The sequence below is a fragment of the Rhinopithecus bieti genome, unplaced genomic scaffold (assembly GCF_001698545.2).
Source record: "Rhinopithecus bieti isolate Rb0 unplaced genomic scaffold, ASM169854v2 scaffold_33432, whole genome shotgun sequence".
Taxonomy (NCBI): Eukaryota; Metazoa; Chordata; class Mammalia; order Primates; family Cercopithecidae; genus Rhinopithecus; species Rhinopithecus bieti.
In genome coordinates this window covers 592,721-606,606 of record NW_016814481.1, presented here as the reverse complement: position 1 = coordinate 606,606, position 13,886 = coordinate 592,721, and the positions used below count along the sequence as shown (strand labels likewise).

Sequence of the window (13,886 nt, the reverse complement as noted above, 5' to 3'; positions counted from 1 at the left end):
GGCGGGGCGGGCGGGGCGCCTGCCTAGCCTGGGGAATGAAGTAGGGGGGTGTCTGTGCAAGTCGGTTTGGGGACGATAGGAGCCTCAATTTTGCGGGGAGCAGGCAGTTGGGGGCGTTGGTTCCAGCTTGGCCGGGGCGGGGGACGTCTTTCCCGGCCTGGGAGGGACGAAGTGGGGTGGTCATGGGTACATTTGTACCATTTGGGGAAAAGTCTGGGATGGTGATGCTGTTTGTCCCAATTTGGGGGAGATGGAGAGGAGCCGAAGTCCAGCTTTGGGGTAGGGAGGGGCCAGTAGGGAGGGACATTGATTTCACTTTGGAAGTGCCTGTTTCATTTTGGAAGGGTTTGGACAAGGGATGTCTGCACACTTACAGCGTTGGGTGGCACTGTGGCGGTGTATCCCAGCCTGATGTATGTCGCATCTAAGTGGTTGTGAGGTGGTGATAAGATACCTGCCCAGCCTGCAGGGGTCGGGAGGGGACTTTACATGGACCTGGGTAGTCTGTATGCCCAGCGCCGACTCCCTTCCCCTGCCCAGAGGAAGTCTCTCCGGGAACGTTGGCTAATGGATGGGGCAGCTGCAGGGCCAGAGCCATACGAGGACCCCACCTCGAAGGACCCGCAGTCACCGGAGGGCCAGGCTCAGGCCCGAATCCGGAACCTGGAAGACAGCTTGTTCACGTGAGTGGAGACCTGCTAGCTCTGCCCCAGCTGGGTGAGATCGAGACCCTGGGCGCATTCCAAGGAGTTGGTAGCTTCAGCCTGGAGCCCAAGGAGCCTGGGGGCCCAGGTCCTAGCAGCCCTCTCTCTTCTTCAGACTCCAGTCCCAGCTGCAGCTGTTGCAAAGTGCTTCCACAGGTGCCCAGCACAAGCCCTCAGACAGGCCTAGCTGGCGCAGACAGGTGAGGGGGTGATCAGGGGAGTGGGATGGGGGGCGTGGCCAGCAGGCCTCAAAGCAGAACATGGAACCAGGAATGCAGCTTTCTCCAAGTGCAGTCTGGCCATTAGATCTGCATTCAGATTCGCTTCCTGCTGTTACTTTGCTCTGTGGTCTTGGGCAAGTCAGTTTCCTTTCCCAAGCCTTAGTTTCTCCATCTCTAAAATGGGAATAACAACAGTACAGGCCGGGTGCGGTGACTCACGCCTGTGATCCCAGCACTTTGGGAGGCCGAGGCGGGCAGATCACTTAAGGTCAGGAATTGGGAGACCAGCCTGGCCAACATGGTGAAACCCCATCTCTACTAAAAACACAAAAATTAGCTGGGTATGGTGGTGTGTCCCTGTAGTCCCAGCTACTGGGGAGGTTGAGGCAGGAGAATCACTTGAACCCGGGAGGCGGAGCTTGCAGTGAGCGGAGATCACGCCACTGCACTCCAGCCTAGGCGACAGAGCAAGACTCTGTGTCAAAAAGACAAAAATCAGCTGGGCGTGCTGGCAGGCGCCTGTAGTCCCATCTACTCGGGAGGCTGAGACAGGGAAATCACTTGAAACCAGGAGGAGGAGGTTGCAGTGAGCCGAGATTATGCCACTGCACTCCAGCCTGGGCGACACAGCAAGACTCCATCTCCAAAAAAAAATTTAATTTGTATTTATGTTGATTGGAATGTAAGTGCCAATAACAAAAGGCTTAAGTGTCTCTTGTCCATGGTAACCAGTAACTGGCAAAGTAGGCCCCTAATACAGAAGACTGGCTATGGGAATGCAACATTGTTTAAGCACTTACTGTGTGCAAGGCCCTAGAACATAGGGCAATAAGATAGATGAGGAAGGCGGAGGTGCAATGTGGAGTTTGATCCTGAAGGTAATAGAGAGCCATTGAGGGTATTTGGGGGTGGTGGGGTGGGAGCATAGCATGCAGGAAGGCCGGAGGTGGGGATGAGGGCCAGCCTGACCTTGTCTCCGCCATCTCTGCAGGGTCACCGTCCTCTCTCCCAGCTCATTGTTGAGGCAGGTTCTGTAGGTAAGTGTGGGAGCCCCTAGGTCTGGGGGTCAGGTCACCCCAGAGCCTGGGTGTGAGAGGGTGGCCCAGGGGAGTGTGGATGGCGGTCCTTTTGTTCCATCTTAGCCTTGTCTTCCCTTTTATCCTCTCCCCTCCGCCTCCGACTCCCCCAGGCCAGACTGATCTGAAGAAGAGAGCCTCCCTGCCGGCCAGGCTAGTGGGCACGCCTCCAGAGTCCCCCTCTGAGCCCAAGGAGGATGTCTTGGGGTTTCTGCCAGCCCCGAGGCAGGTCCCCGGGGCAGCGGGGGACTCCTCAGAAGCCAATGGCCCCTGCCCCAGCCCCATACCCACTCCAGAGCAGGGGCTAAGTCAGAGGGCGGTGCCATGCAAAGGGCGGGTGGGCGAGGCCAAAGGAGGGGGTGTGGTGAGTGTGGTGTGGGAAGGGCTGAGGGTCACAGAGGACTGTGCCACAGGGGCCACGGGCCCCGAGCTGGAGGCTAAGGTAGAGGAAGTGGTGCTGGAAGCCATCGGAGACAGGAAGGGAGCTGGTAGCCTGGAGCTCCCGGCCTGGGTGAAGGAGGATAGGGGCATCGTGGAGGTGGTGTGGGAGGGGGTGGGCGGCAGCGACACAGAGGCCACGGGCGTGGTGGGCAGGGTCCCTGAGGTCGTGCAGTCCAGCTCGCCTAGGCTCCCGGAGAGACTAGAGGCAGCAGCTTCCAGAGAAGGGGAAGATGTGCCTCGGGGCAGCCCTGAGGGTGACGGGCAGGGAGGTTCTGGAGGAGAGGAGGGGTCCTTCATTTGGGTGGAGAGAGTGACCCTCAGTGAAGAGTGGGAGGAGCTGCTGGTGGAGGGGTTGGAAGGGCCTGAGGTGGCAGGGAGGGAGAGAGGAGATGAAAGCCCGTTGGGGCCCGAGGAGGCTGAGACGGGAGGAGGCGAGGAGACCTGGGAGGCAGAGAAGAGAAAAGCAGAAGAATCCATGAGAATAGGAAGTGAGGAAAAGCCAGGGACAGGGAGGGATGGAGTGGAGATGTCGCCTGTGATAGAGAGGAAAGGAGGGGAGAAGAAGTTGGAACTGGAGAGCAGTGGAGGTGCAGAAAAGCTGGGAACAGAGAGGGAAGGAATTGAGGAACCACTGGGCATAGAGAGAAAAGTTGAGGGACATTTGAGGGCAGAGAAGGAAGGAGGTGAGGAAAAGCGAGGGGCAGAGAAGGAGGAGGTAGAAGAACCATTGGGAGTAGAGGAGAAAGGAGGTGAGGAAGAGCCAGAGGCAACCGAAGAACCACTGGAGGCAGAGAGAAAGGGAGGGGAGGAAACACTGGAGGCAGAGAGAAAGGGCGGGGAGGAGACACTGGAGGTGGAGAGAAAGGGTGGGGAGGAGACACTGGAGGTGGAGAGAAAGGGTGGGGAGGAGACACTAGAGGCAGAGAGAAAGGGAGGGGAGGAGACACTGGAGGCAGAGAAAAGGGGAGGTGAGGAATCACTGGAGGCAGCGAAGACCCAAGGGACCGAGGGAGATCTGAATTTAGAACAACAGGAGTCTAGGGAAGGAAGTGAATCCCAGGCAGAGGAGGTGAATGAGGCAGGGCCTCCCCTTGAGGCTAACACGGAGACAAGGCCAGAGGAGGAAGGACCCCAGCCCCAGGAGAAGCCAGTAGGAGCCCCGGAGGAGGAAGGAGTGAAGCCCCAAACCACTGCTGAGGGCCAAGGCCCCTTGGGGGATGCCACACCCCTTCTGGCAGAGACCCCAGCCCCAGAGCAGCCCACCGAATGCCAGCCACTGCTTCAGGAGGAGGGGCCCAGCGCCAACCCCAGTGCCCACCCTGTGCCCACCTATGCGCCTGCCTGGCAACCTGAGCCATCTGCCCCCACCGAGGGTGAAGAGGCAAGCGGCCCTAAGCAAAAGACGTGCCAGTGTTGTGCGGTCATGTGAGCCCGCACCCCTCCACCCCACGTCCAGCTCCTCTCACAGCTACCTCGGCCTCTTGGCACCCAGTAGAGGGTCCCAGGCGCAGACAGGGCACCACAGGACTGACCGTGGCACCTGGGAGCCAGCTAGCCTGCACGTCCACCTACACCTGGGCTTCCGGACCCCTTGCCCACTGCCTGTGACCCTGGCCTCCTTCTGCGATGAAGCCTTTATACTTGAAAATAAAACATGAAAGCACTCAGACAGCTTGAGTGTGTGTGTAGTCAGCACAGAATCACAGCATCATCTCTTGGTGGGAAATTTAAGGCTTAACCCTGCTACAGTCAAAGATGATGAATCAGTAAGAGTATAGATTGAGCTGCTGTAACAAAAAGACCTCAAAGCTACAGTAGCTATAAAAATAAAAAAGTTTATTTTTCTCAGTGGTTCTGACCCATGCAGTCATTCAGGGATTCAGGTTCCATTTCTTGCTCCACCTTCCCCTTGGGTATGGCCAAAGCTGGATCATAGGCATGTGTTATGTTCCAGCTCATAGGCAAGGAAAGTGTGTGGGGGACTCCCCACCCAGACCCTGTGTTGGCACGTCACTTCTGACCACATTCTGTTGCCAAGAACTCAGTCCATGCTGCACCTGGCTGCAAGGGAGCTGAGATGATGCCCAAATGCAGTGTTTTTTTTCTTTTTTCTTTTCGCGTTTTATTTATTTAAGATAAGGTCTCATTCTGTCTCCCAGCCTGGAGTGCAGTGGTGCAATCAGAGCTCCCTGCAGCTTCGAACTCCTGGGCTCAACCAATCCTCCCGCCTCAGCCTCCCAAGTAGCTAGGACCACAGATGTGTGCCATCATGCCCAGCTAATTGTTTTTGTTTTTGATGTTTCATTTTTGTAGTTAGGGGTCTTGCTCTGTTGCCCAGGCTGGTCTCGAACTCCCAGCCTTAAGTGATCCTTCCACCTTGGCCTGCCAAAGTGCTGGGATTATAGGCGTGAACCACTGTGCTGGGGTCCAAATGCAATTCTGTTATAGCGGAACAGATTTTGGCAGGCAGCCAATTTCATGTATTTTTCTTTGCTCCATCTTCCATCCATGCCTTCCCCATGGGGGCCAAGCCCTTCTCTATAGGGGTCCTTCGATCCCACCTCTGCCTGGCTGAGAGTCCTCAGGTAAGTGACTCAGACTCTCTCAGCCCTCAGTGTCTTCATCCATCAAGAGGGCTAATCCAGGACTGGAGTGCAACCTGCATGAGCATCCCTCTGGCCTGGCTGGCAGTCCCCAGCCAGAGGTGTGGTTCAGGCCAGAACTTGTGGCCGGGGGGGACCCAGAAGGCCCAGCTCCTCAGGTGTGGGCAGGAAGTGCTTCTCATACCCAGAGTCAAGCGGGGCGGTGACCTGGGGGGGCTGGGAGGACTCCATAACCGGCGGGGGCTCCATCTCCTCCACTTCCAGGATGGGCAAGTCCCCAAGGGGCTGGACCTCAGGCACTTGCTGGGAAGAGATGAGGAGCTTGTAATCCTGCCCCAGCCTCCCCCACCTACCCCTCACCCTCTACCCACTGCCCCAGAGGGCTCCGACTAGCCGGCCCTTTGACTCACCTCCATGTGGGGCTGGCCTGAACTGCTGTTGGCAGGATCAGGAACCTTCTCCCAGACCCAGCGGGGCAGCACCTTGTGCCATAGGTGGTAGCACCTGGCAAGCCAGGAGGAGTCAGGGCAGCGGATCCAGATGGCCAGATGCCCCAGCCCAGGGTGCAGGGTTCATGAATGTGATTGAGCCCCGAGGCCTCCCTTCACGCCCCCCGGAAGCTCAGCGAAATGCCCAGCTGCCTTCCCCACGAGGGCAGAGATGCATGTATCTGACAGCCTCACCTTCCAGAGGTGGCCAGGCTCAGACCACACCCCATCAGGAACAAGCCCCACAAGAACAGGATGCCTGGCAGGACTTTCCACCTCAGGGTGTTATCTGGTAGGGTAGGGAAGAGATCATTCTTAATTTTTTATATTTTTGAGACGGAGTCTTGCCCTGTCACCCAGGCTGGAGTGCAGTTGTGCGATCTCGGCTCACTGCAACCTCTGCCTCCTGGGTTCAAGTAATTCTCCTGTCTCAATCTTCCAAGTAGCTGGGATTACAGCCGCACGCCACCACGCCCAGCTAATTTTTGTATTTTTAGTGGAGACAGAGTTTCACCACATTGGTCAAGCTGGTCTCAAACTCCTGACCTCAACTGATCCACCCACCTCGGCCTCCCAAAAGTGCTGAGATTACAGGTGTGAGCCACTGCGCCCGGCAATTCTTAATTTTTTAAAGACAGGGTCTTGCTCTGTTGCCCAGGCTGGAGTGCAGTGGTGTAATCAGCATACTGCAGCCTCCAACTCCCGGGCTCAAGTGATCCTCCAGCCTCAGCCTCTCCAGGAGCTGGGACCACAGGCGCATGCTACCACATCCAGCTAATTGTTTTTTGTAGAGATGGGGTCTCACTATGTTGCCCAGGCTGGTGTCGAACTCCTGGGCTCAAGTAATTCTCCTGCTTCAGCCTCCCAGAGTGTTAGGATTACAGGGGTGAGCCACTGCACCAGCTTCCAAGTAATGACTCCAGACGCTACCTGGAGCGCATCCCCTCCGTGGCAATCCCATCCCAACCCCCCTACCTGGTAGATGAAGCCGGAGGATGGGACCAGGAGGGCCCTGTCCAGCGATGGTAGATGCTGTCACCCACAGCTGACAGGGACCCCAAGGAAGGTCAGGCAGGGTGACACTGTGTGTGTTGCCACTCACTGGAGAACACAACCAAAGAAGTTAGGGAGGTGGTCAAGCCTACCACAGGGCCTTTGCACGTGCTCTTCCTGCTGTCTGCAACACTTTCTCCCAGATATCAGCATGGCTCCCTCCTCATCTCTTTTAGGTCTTTGCTCAAAGGTCACCTCTTCCATGAGACTTTCCTTGACCCCACTCTATTTGAAATTGCACCCCCTTCACCACCCACCTTCCTTGTTTGAGTCTTTTTTTTTTTTTGAGGCAGAATCTCGCTCTGTCGCCCAGGCTGGAGTGCAGTGGCCGGATCTCAGCTCACTGCAAGCTCCGCCTCCCGGGTTTACGCCATTCTCCTGCCTCAGCCTCCCGAGTAGCTGGGACTACAGGCGCCCGCCACCTCACCCGGCTAGTTTTTTATATTTTTTAGTAGAGACGGGGTTTCACCGTGTTAGCCAGGATGGTCTCGATCTCTTGACCTCGTGATCCGCCCGTCTCGGCCTCCCAAAGTGCTGGGATTACAGGCTTGAGCCACCGCGCCCGGCCTCTTTTTTTTTTTTTGGGATGGCGTCTCGCTCTGTAACACTCTGTTGTCCAGGATGGAATGCAGTGGTGTGATCTCAGTTCACTGCAACCTCCACCTCCTAGGTTCAAGCAATTCTGCTGTCTCAGCCTCCTGAGTAGCTGGGACTACAGGTGCCTGCCACCACATCTGGCTAATTTTTCTATTTTTAGTAGAGACAGGGTTTTACCATATTGGTCAGGCTGGTCTCAAACTCCTGGTCTCAGGTGATCTGCCCGCCTCGGCCTCCCAAAGTGCTGGGTTTATAGGCGTGAGCCACCTTGCCCAGCCCCTGGCTTCATTCTCTACTCAGCAGTTATCACCATCTTATACACTGCTTAGATATTATTTAGTTTGTCTTTGCACAATCTCGGCTCACTGCAACCTCCACCCGCCGGGTTCAAGCAATTCTAGTGCCTCAGCCTCCTGAGTAGCTGGACTACAGGCTGCGCCACCAGGCCTGGCTAATTTTGTATTTTTAGTAGAGATGAGGTTTCACTATGTTGGCCAGGCTAGTCTCAAACTCCTGACCTCAAGTGATTTGCCTGCCTTTGCCTCCCAAAGTGTGGGGATTACAGGCGTGATCCACCATGCCAGGCCTTCTATATATATATTTAAAATTATATATAGGCCGGGTGCGGTGACTCAAGCCTATAGTCCCCGCACTTTGGGAGGCCGAGGCGGGTGGATCATGAGGTCAGGGGTTCGAGATCAGCCTGACCAACATGGTGAAACCCCGTCTCTACTAAAATACAAAATTAGCTGGGCATGGTGGTGCATGCCTGTAATCCCAGTTACTCAGGAGGCTGAGGCAGGAGAATCGCTTGAACCTGGGAGGAGGAGGTTGCAGCGAGCCAAGATTGCACCGTTGCACTCCAGCCTGGGTGACAAAGCAAGACTCCATCTCAAAAAAAAAAAAAAAAGTGGAGCCGTACCACGGAATTTTGACATCCTTTTATCTTTTTCACTAATAAAATATGACAGGCATCTGTCAATGTCGATAAATATAGATTGGCATCCTCATTTTTAATGGCCGAATGAAAGTTCATTACATTGATAGCCAAGAGGGAATTGAGGACACTATGTATGGGCCAAAGAGGCCCACGTGGGGACAAGGGGTGGGGTTGACTGATGGGTGGGTCTTGTGGGGGCTGGGAGGATAGGTTGGCAGGCAGAGAAGCTCACAATTCATGCAGACGGAGGGGCTGATTCCACCCTGGGCACATAAGGTGTAGTGGGTGAGGTGTCCTCGAAGCTGGTGCCTTGGGACCTCTCCCCACGCTATGGCGGGGGTCCCTGGAGGGGCATCTTGGAGTCGCCAAAGCGTTGGCCCCACTAGGGGTGCTGGGGAGGAAGGCAGTGGGTCAAGGTCGGCCTGGCTTACAGGAGTCCCCCATCCTCCAGCCCCACCTCTTACCTAGTTCCTCTCTGAACCCCCAGATGGGGGGTGCAGGGGCCAAACCCGAAGCAGAAACTGCGGTCACAGTGATTCGATAGGGGACCCCGACTGTGAAATTCCCTGAGTGACAAAGGAACAAAGACCAGTTAGAATTGGCTCTCCTTCCCATGCCCATTTCCTACTTGCTAGGTGTCTTCATTGGGTTCCCCAGGACACCCTGAGATAAGGATCTGAGTGTAAGTCATTTATCTAGGAGGTAATCCCAGAAAACCCCAATAGGGCAGTAGGGGAGTGAAATGGGGAAGGAACAAGTTCTCACTGTGGACAACTGAGACGCAGTCCCATGGGGGACCTCTTGGGGGTAGCAGAGAGCAGACATCATAGAGTCAGCCCAGCCCAGGAGGAGGAAGCTGGGGTATTAATCCACCAAGCCTCATTAGTCATGGCTGAGGGCTGCTCCTGAGGGCTCTTAACTCCTCGATATTTCCATCCTGCTTCTCCAGCAGGCAAAATGCCTCAGTGACCAGAAAAAGCCCTCAGGCCAGGAAACTTAAGTGTGGGCAGCTGGGAGAGAGGCCTAAGGGCTCTGACGTGGTCAAACAGATATGAGCAGGCAACTGACAGCACCTACTATGGTAACTGAGGCTGCTGCAGTCCCTCTTCTAAACCCTATCACATCCACATAGCCTTCCTCAACTGGGAATTTTCCATAATTGTGCCTTTGCTTCTTTGGTTCGTATATCCTTGTGGGTCTTGGGACTGTGTCCTAAATTCCTCACCCAACATCTTCGCAGTTCTTCCAAGTCCTTTAATTAAGTAACTAATTAATAAAGATTTCTTGCCAGGTATGGTGGCTCATGCCTGTCATCCCAGCACTTTGGGAGGCCAAGACAGGGGGATTGCCTGAGGTCAGGAGTTCAAGAACAGCCTGGGCAACATGGAGAAACCCCACCTCTACAAAAAATACAAAAACTATCTGGGCTTGGTGGCGTATGCCTGTAATCCCAGCTCCTCAGGGCGCTGAGGTGGGAGGAATGCTTGAGCCATGGAGGTTCACACTGCAATGAGCTGAGATCACGCCACTGCAGTCCAGCCTGGCTGACAGAGTGAGACTCATCTCTTAAAAAAAAATAAAAAGAAAAAAGATGTTGGGTGTGGTGGCTCACACCTGAAATCCCAGCACTCTGGGAGGCTGAGGAGGGCCGATCACGAGGTCAAGAGATCAAGACCATCTTGGCTAACACGGTGAATCTCCATTTCTACTAAAATACAAAATACAAAAAAAAAAAAAAAAATTAGCCAGGCGTGGTAGTGGGCACCTGTAGTCCCAGCTACTGGGAAGGCTGAGGCAGGAGAATGGCGTGAACTCGGGAGGCAGAGCTTGCAGTGAGCCGAGATCACGCCACTGCACTCCAGCCTGGGCGACAGAGCGAGACTCCGTCTCAACAACAACAACAACAACAACAAAAGGGCCAGGTGTGGTGGCTCACCCGTCATCCCATCATTTTGGGAGGCCGAAGCGGGTGGATCTTGAGGTCAGGAGTTTGATGCCATCCTGGCCAACCACGGTGAAACCCCGTCTCTACTAAAAATAAAAAGATTAGCTGGGCATGGCGGCGGGCGCCTGTGATCCCAGTTACTCCCTGGAGGCTGAGGCATGAGAATCGCTTGAACCCAGGAGGTAAAGGCTGTAGTGAGCTGAGATCGTGCCACTGCACTCCAGCCTGGGTGACAGAGCCAGACTCCATCTCAAAAAAAGAAAAAAAAGAAAAGAAAAAAAGAAAAGTTAGGCTGGGCACGGTGGCTCATGCCTGTAATCCAAGCACTTTGGGAGGCAAAGGCAGGCAGATCGCTTGAGGTCAGGAGTTGGAGACCAGCCAAACCAACATGGTGAAACCCAGTCTCTACTAAAAAAAAAAAAAAAAAATTAACCGAGTGTGGTGGCACGCTCCTGTAGTCCCAGCTACTTAGGAAGCTGAGTCATGAGAATCACTTGAACCCAGAAGATGGAGGTTGCAGTGAGCTGAGATGGCGCCATTGCACTCTAGCCTGGGTGACAGAGCCAGACTCCATCTCAAAAAAAGAAAAAAAAGAAAAGAAAAAAAAAAAAAAAAAAAAAAAGTCTTGTGTGAATTCACGCTACTTTATTATTTATTTATTTATTTATTTATTTATTTATTTTTTGAGACTGAGTCTCACTCTGTCACCCAGGTTAGAGTGCAGTGGTGCAATCTTGGCTCACTGCAACCTCCACCTCCCAGGTTCAAGCGATTCTCCTGCCTCAGCCTCCCGAGTAGCTGGAACTACAGGTGTGTGCCACCACGCCCCACTAATTTTTGTATTTTTAGTAGAGACGGGGTTTCACTATCTTGGCCAGGCTGGTCTCGAACTCCTGACCTCAGGTGATCCGCCCCTTTCAGCCTCCCAAAGTGCTGGGATTACAGGCGTGAGCCACCAAGCCCGGTCATCACACTGCTTTAATCATAGCACTCCCTCTTACAAGTCCACCCATCTGTCCACTCTGTTTTAACAGCGGGGATGGAAACCCAGGTGTCCCAGGGCCTCACCCGGTAACAGAGCACTGAAGTTCCCCGGGGGAAGCCGGACCCAGTTGAGTTTCTCCAGGGGGTCCCCATCTCGAGTCCAGTCCACTACATGCTGCCGTGGCTCCCCAGGCCCCGGTCGCCAGGTCACCAGTAGCTCCGTGCTCCCAGCGATGCTGCTGACCGCCACGCTATGAGGGGCAGAGGCGGAATCTGGAAGGTGGAGAGAAGTCTCAGCTGGCCACTCAGGAAGCCACCTCCCACCCCTCCAGGGCACCGAGCTGAGGAAGGTCACAGTCTCTTACCCAAGCAGACCAAAGAGAGGTTGGTGAGAGGCTCCCAGCTTGTGGCGTTGATAGCGGACACTCTGGCCCACTCTGCCCCGCTGGGAATAAGGGAGCAGCAGCAGGTAACTCCTTCCGGACTCAGCTCACGACCTCCAACCCAGAACCAGACTTTGTAGCTCACCTGCACACAGGGCCCTGGGGCCTGAGGGATGAAGGGAAAAAAGGGTTAATGTCTCCCATTAATCAGGCACATGTATGTGTCTCCCTGAGGTCACCTGATAAACCACTGGTCAGTGAAGCTTTTTCTTGTTTTGTTTTGTTTTTTGAGACTGAGTCTCGTTCTGTTACCCAGACTGGAGTGAAGTGGCGCGATCTCGGCTCACTGCAACCTCCACCTACTGGGTTCAAGTGATGTTCCTGCCTCAGCCTCCTGAGTAGCTGGGATTACAGGCGCCTGCCATCACACCCAGCTAATTTTGTATTTTTAGTAGAGATGGGGTTTCACCATGTTGGCCAGGCTGGTCTCCAACTCCTGACCTCAAGTGATCCACCCTCCTCGGCCTCCCACAGTGCTGGGATTACAAGCGTGAGCCACTGCATCCGGCCTTATGTCATTGTTATTTAGGGGATTCCTGACACGTGCAGAGAAATGTAACTGGTCCCTGAAGCACACCTTCCACAGAAGCAAGGGTTCCTCTCCTCCAGGCGTCCCACAGAGGTTCCCTGATACCCACACATCTTTTGGAGCTGGCAAGGATGAGGAAACGGGGGAACAAATGAGTGGGACATGATTGGACAGACTTCCGCGGGTGGGAGGGGCGTGGATTGAGGGCAAGCCCAGATATCCTCACCAGAAGGCGGTGTCTGGAAGGACAAAATGGGGCTCCACTCGCCCCACAAATCCTCTTCTTTCTCCATTCGGCAGCGGCCATACACTTGGTAGCCAGTGGCTAGCTCCAAATCTTGGATCTCAACAGGTGCCAGGGGTATGGTCCTCAGCTCCAGTTCCAGCTGGGGGAAGAGACAGGTGAGCGTGATGGGCCCAGGGCCTGAGTCAAGGGTATTTGAACTTATCTTTGCACCTGTCACCACACCTGGCTTTTTTATGTTTTTTGAGACGGGTTTTTTTTTTTTTTTTTTTTTTGAGACGGAGTCTCACTCTGTTGCCCCAGGCTAGAGTGCAGTGGCACAATCTCAGCTCACTGCAAGCTCCACCTCCCGGGTTCACGCCATTCTCCTGCCTCAGCCTCCCAAGTAGCTGGGACTATAGGCACCCGCTGCCAAACCCCACTATTTTTTTTGTATTTTTAGTAAAGATGGGATTTCACCATGTTAGCTGGGATGGTCTTGATCTCCTGACCTCATGATCCACCCGCCTCGGCCTCCCAAACTGCTGGGATTACAGGTGTGAGCCACCGTGCCCAGCCAATTTTTGTATTTTTAGTAGAGTCGGGGTTTCACCATCTTGGCCAGGCTGGTCTTGAATTCCTGATTTCAGGTGATCTGCCCACCTCGGCCTCCCAAAGTGCTGGGATTAGAGCCACTGCGCCTAGCTGGTACTTGAACTTATCTATCAGCAGAGCGAGCAACTGTTTGTATTTGCCCAGGACCAAGGGGGTTTCCAGAATATGGGCCTGTCAGAAAAATCGGCACAATCCTGAGCAGACAGAGAAAAGGTGGTCACTCTATGTGTTAGGTATAGCAGGAAGTGGTAACTTCTATTATTTTCTCGTTTTACAGATGAGGGAACTGAGGCCCAGAGAGGGAAAGTGACTAGCCCAAGGTCACAGAGTTGGTGTGCTGGAGCTGAGCACTGAGGTAGTCAGATTCCAAAGTCTGCCTCTCAGCCAGGTGAGGTGGCTCACACCTGTAATCCCAGCACTTTGGGAGGTGGAGGCAGGTGGATCACCTGAGGTCAGGAGTTTGAGACCAGCCTGGCCAACAGAGCAAAACCCCATCTCTACCAAAAAAAAAACTTAGCTGGGCATGGTGGCACATGCCTGTAATCCCACCTACTTGGGGGGCTGAGGTGGGAGAATCGCTTGAACCTGGGAGATGGAGGTTGCAGTGAGCTGAAATGGTGCCACTGCACTCCAGCCTGGGCAACAGAGCAAGACTCCATCTCAAAAAAAAAAACCAAGGGGACCGGGTACGGTGGCTCACACCTATAATCCCAGGACTTTGGGAGGCCCAGGCAGGCTGATCACTTGAGGTCAGGAGTTCAAGACCAACCTGACCAACATGGAGAAACCCCATATCTACTAAAACACAAAATTAGCCAGGCATGATGGCGCATGCCTATAATCCCAGCTACTCGGGAGGCTGAGGCAGGAGAATCGCTTGAACCCAGATGGCAGAGGTTACAGTGAGCCGAGATCCTGCCATTGCACTCCAGCCCGGGCAATAAGAGCAAAACTCCGTCTCAAAAAAAAAAATTCTGGCCGGGCGCGGTGGCTCAAGCCTGTAATCCCAGCACTTTGGGAGGCC

At 54.4% G+C, this 13,886-nt stretch overlaps 2 protein-coding genes across 3 annotated transcripts in view; one reads left to right on the top strand and one right to left on the bottom strand.

Annotated features, from left to right (window-relative positions):
* The first annotated feature begins 331 nt into the window (after window positions 1-331).
* Window positions 332-4,109, top strand: PALM3 (paralemmin 3). Its single transcript, XM_017851252.1, has 4 exons — window positions 332-683; window positions 820-904; window positions 1,917-1,962; window positions 2,115-4,109. Exons 1-4 carry the CDS (start codon window positions 490-492, stop codon window positions 3,869-3,871), a joined length of 2,082 nt encoding a protein of 693 aa, XP_017706741.1. The 5' UTR covers window positions 332-489; the 3' UTR covers window positions 3,872-4,109.
* A 150-nt stretch (window positions 4,110-4,259) lies between these two features.
* The window catches only part of IL27RA (interleukin 27 receptor subunit alpha), a 20,051-nt gene continuing 10,424 nt past the window's right edge, over window positions 4,260-13,886 (bottom strand). The window contains exons 5-14 of one of the 2 annotated variants that reach the window (XM_017851253.1): window positions 12,251-12,410; window positions 12,073-12,146; window positions 11,418-11,601; window positions 11,137-11,325; window positions 8,588-8,689; window positions 8,356-8,514; window positions 6,509-6,634; window positions 5,729-5,822; window positions 5,456-5,549; window positions 4,260-5,348 (exon numbers count right to left, since the gene is read on the bottom strand). In XM_017851253.1, coding sequence (XP_017706742.1) covers window positions 5,154-5,348; window positions 5,456-5,549; window positions 5,729-5,822; window positions 6,509-6,634; window positions 8,356-8,514; window positions 8,588-8,689; window positions 11,137-11,325; window positions 11,418-11,601; window positions 12,073-12,146; window positions 12,251-12,410 — 1,377 coding nt within the window. In that variant the 3' untranslated portion in view covers window positions 4,260-5,153. The remainder of the gene's footprint in view (window positions 5,349-5,455; window positions 5,550-5,728; window positions 5,823-6,508; window positions 6,635-8,355; window positions 8,515-8,587; window positions 8,690-11,136; window positions 11,326-11,417; window positions 11,602-12,072; window positions 12,147-12,250; window positions 12,411-13,886) is intronic. The other variant, XM_017851254.1, reaches the window with a different exon arrangement.

Excerpts from the sequence above, each read along its gene's own strand:
- PALM3 (XM_017851252.1), top strand. The coding sequence starts at position 490 with ATGGACCTGGGTAGTCTGTATGCCCAGCGCCGACTCCCTTCCCCTGCC. Across the intron at positions 684-819 it reads CTGGAAGACAGCTTGTTCAC|ACTCCAGTCCCAGCTGCAGC; the intron begins GTGAGTGGAGAC and ends TCTCTTCTTCAG. Across the intron at positions 905-1,916 it reads GGCCTAGCTGGCGCAGACAG|GGTCACCGTCCTCTCTCCCA; the intron begins GTGAGGGGGTGA and ends CCATCTCTGCAG.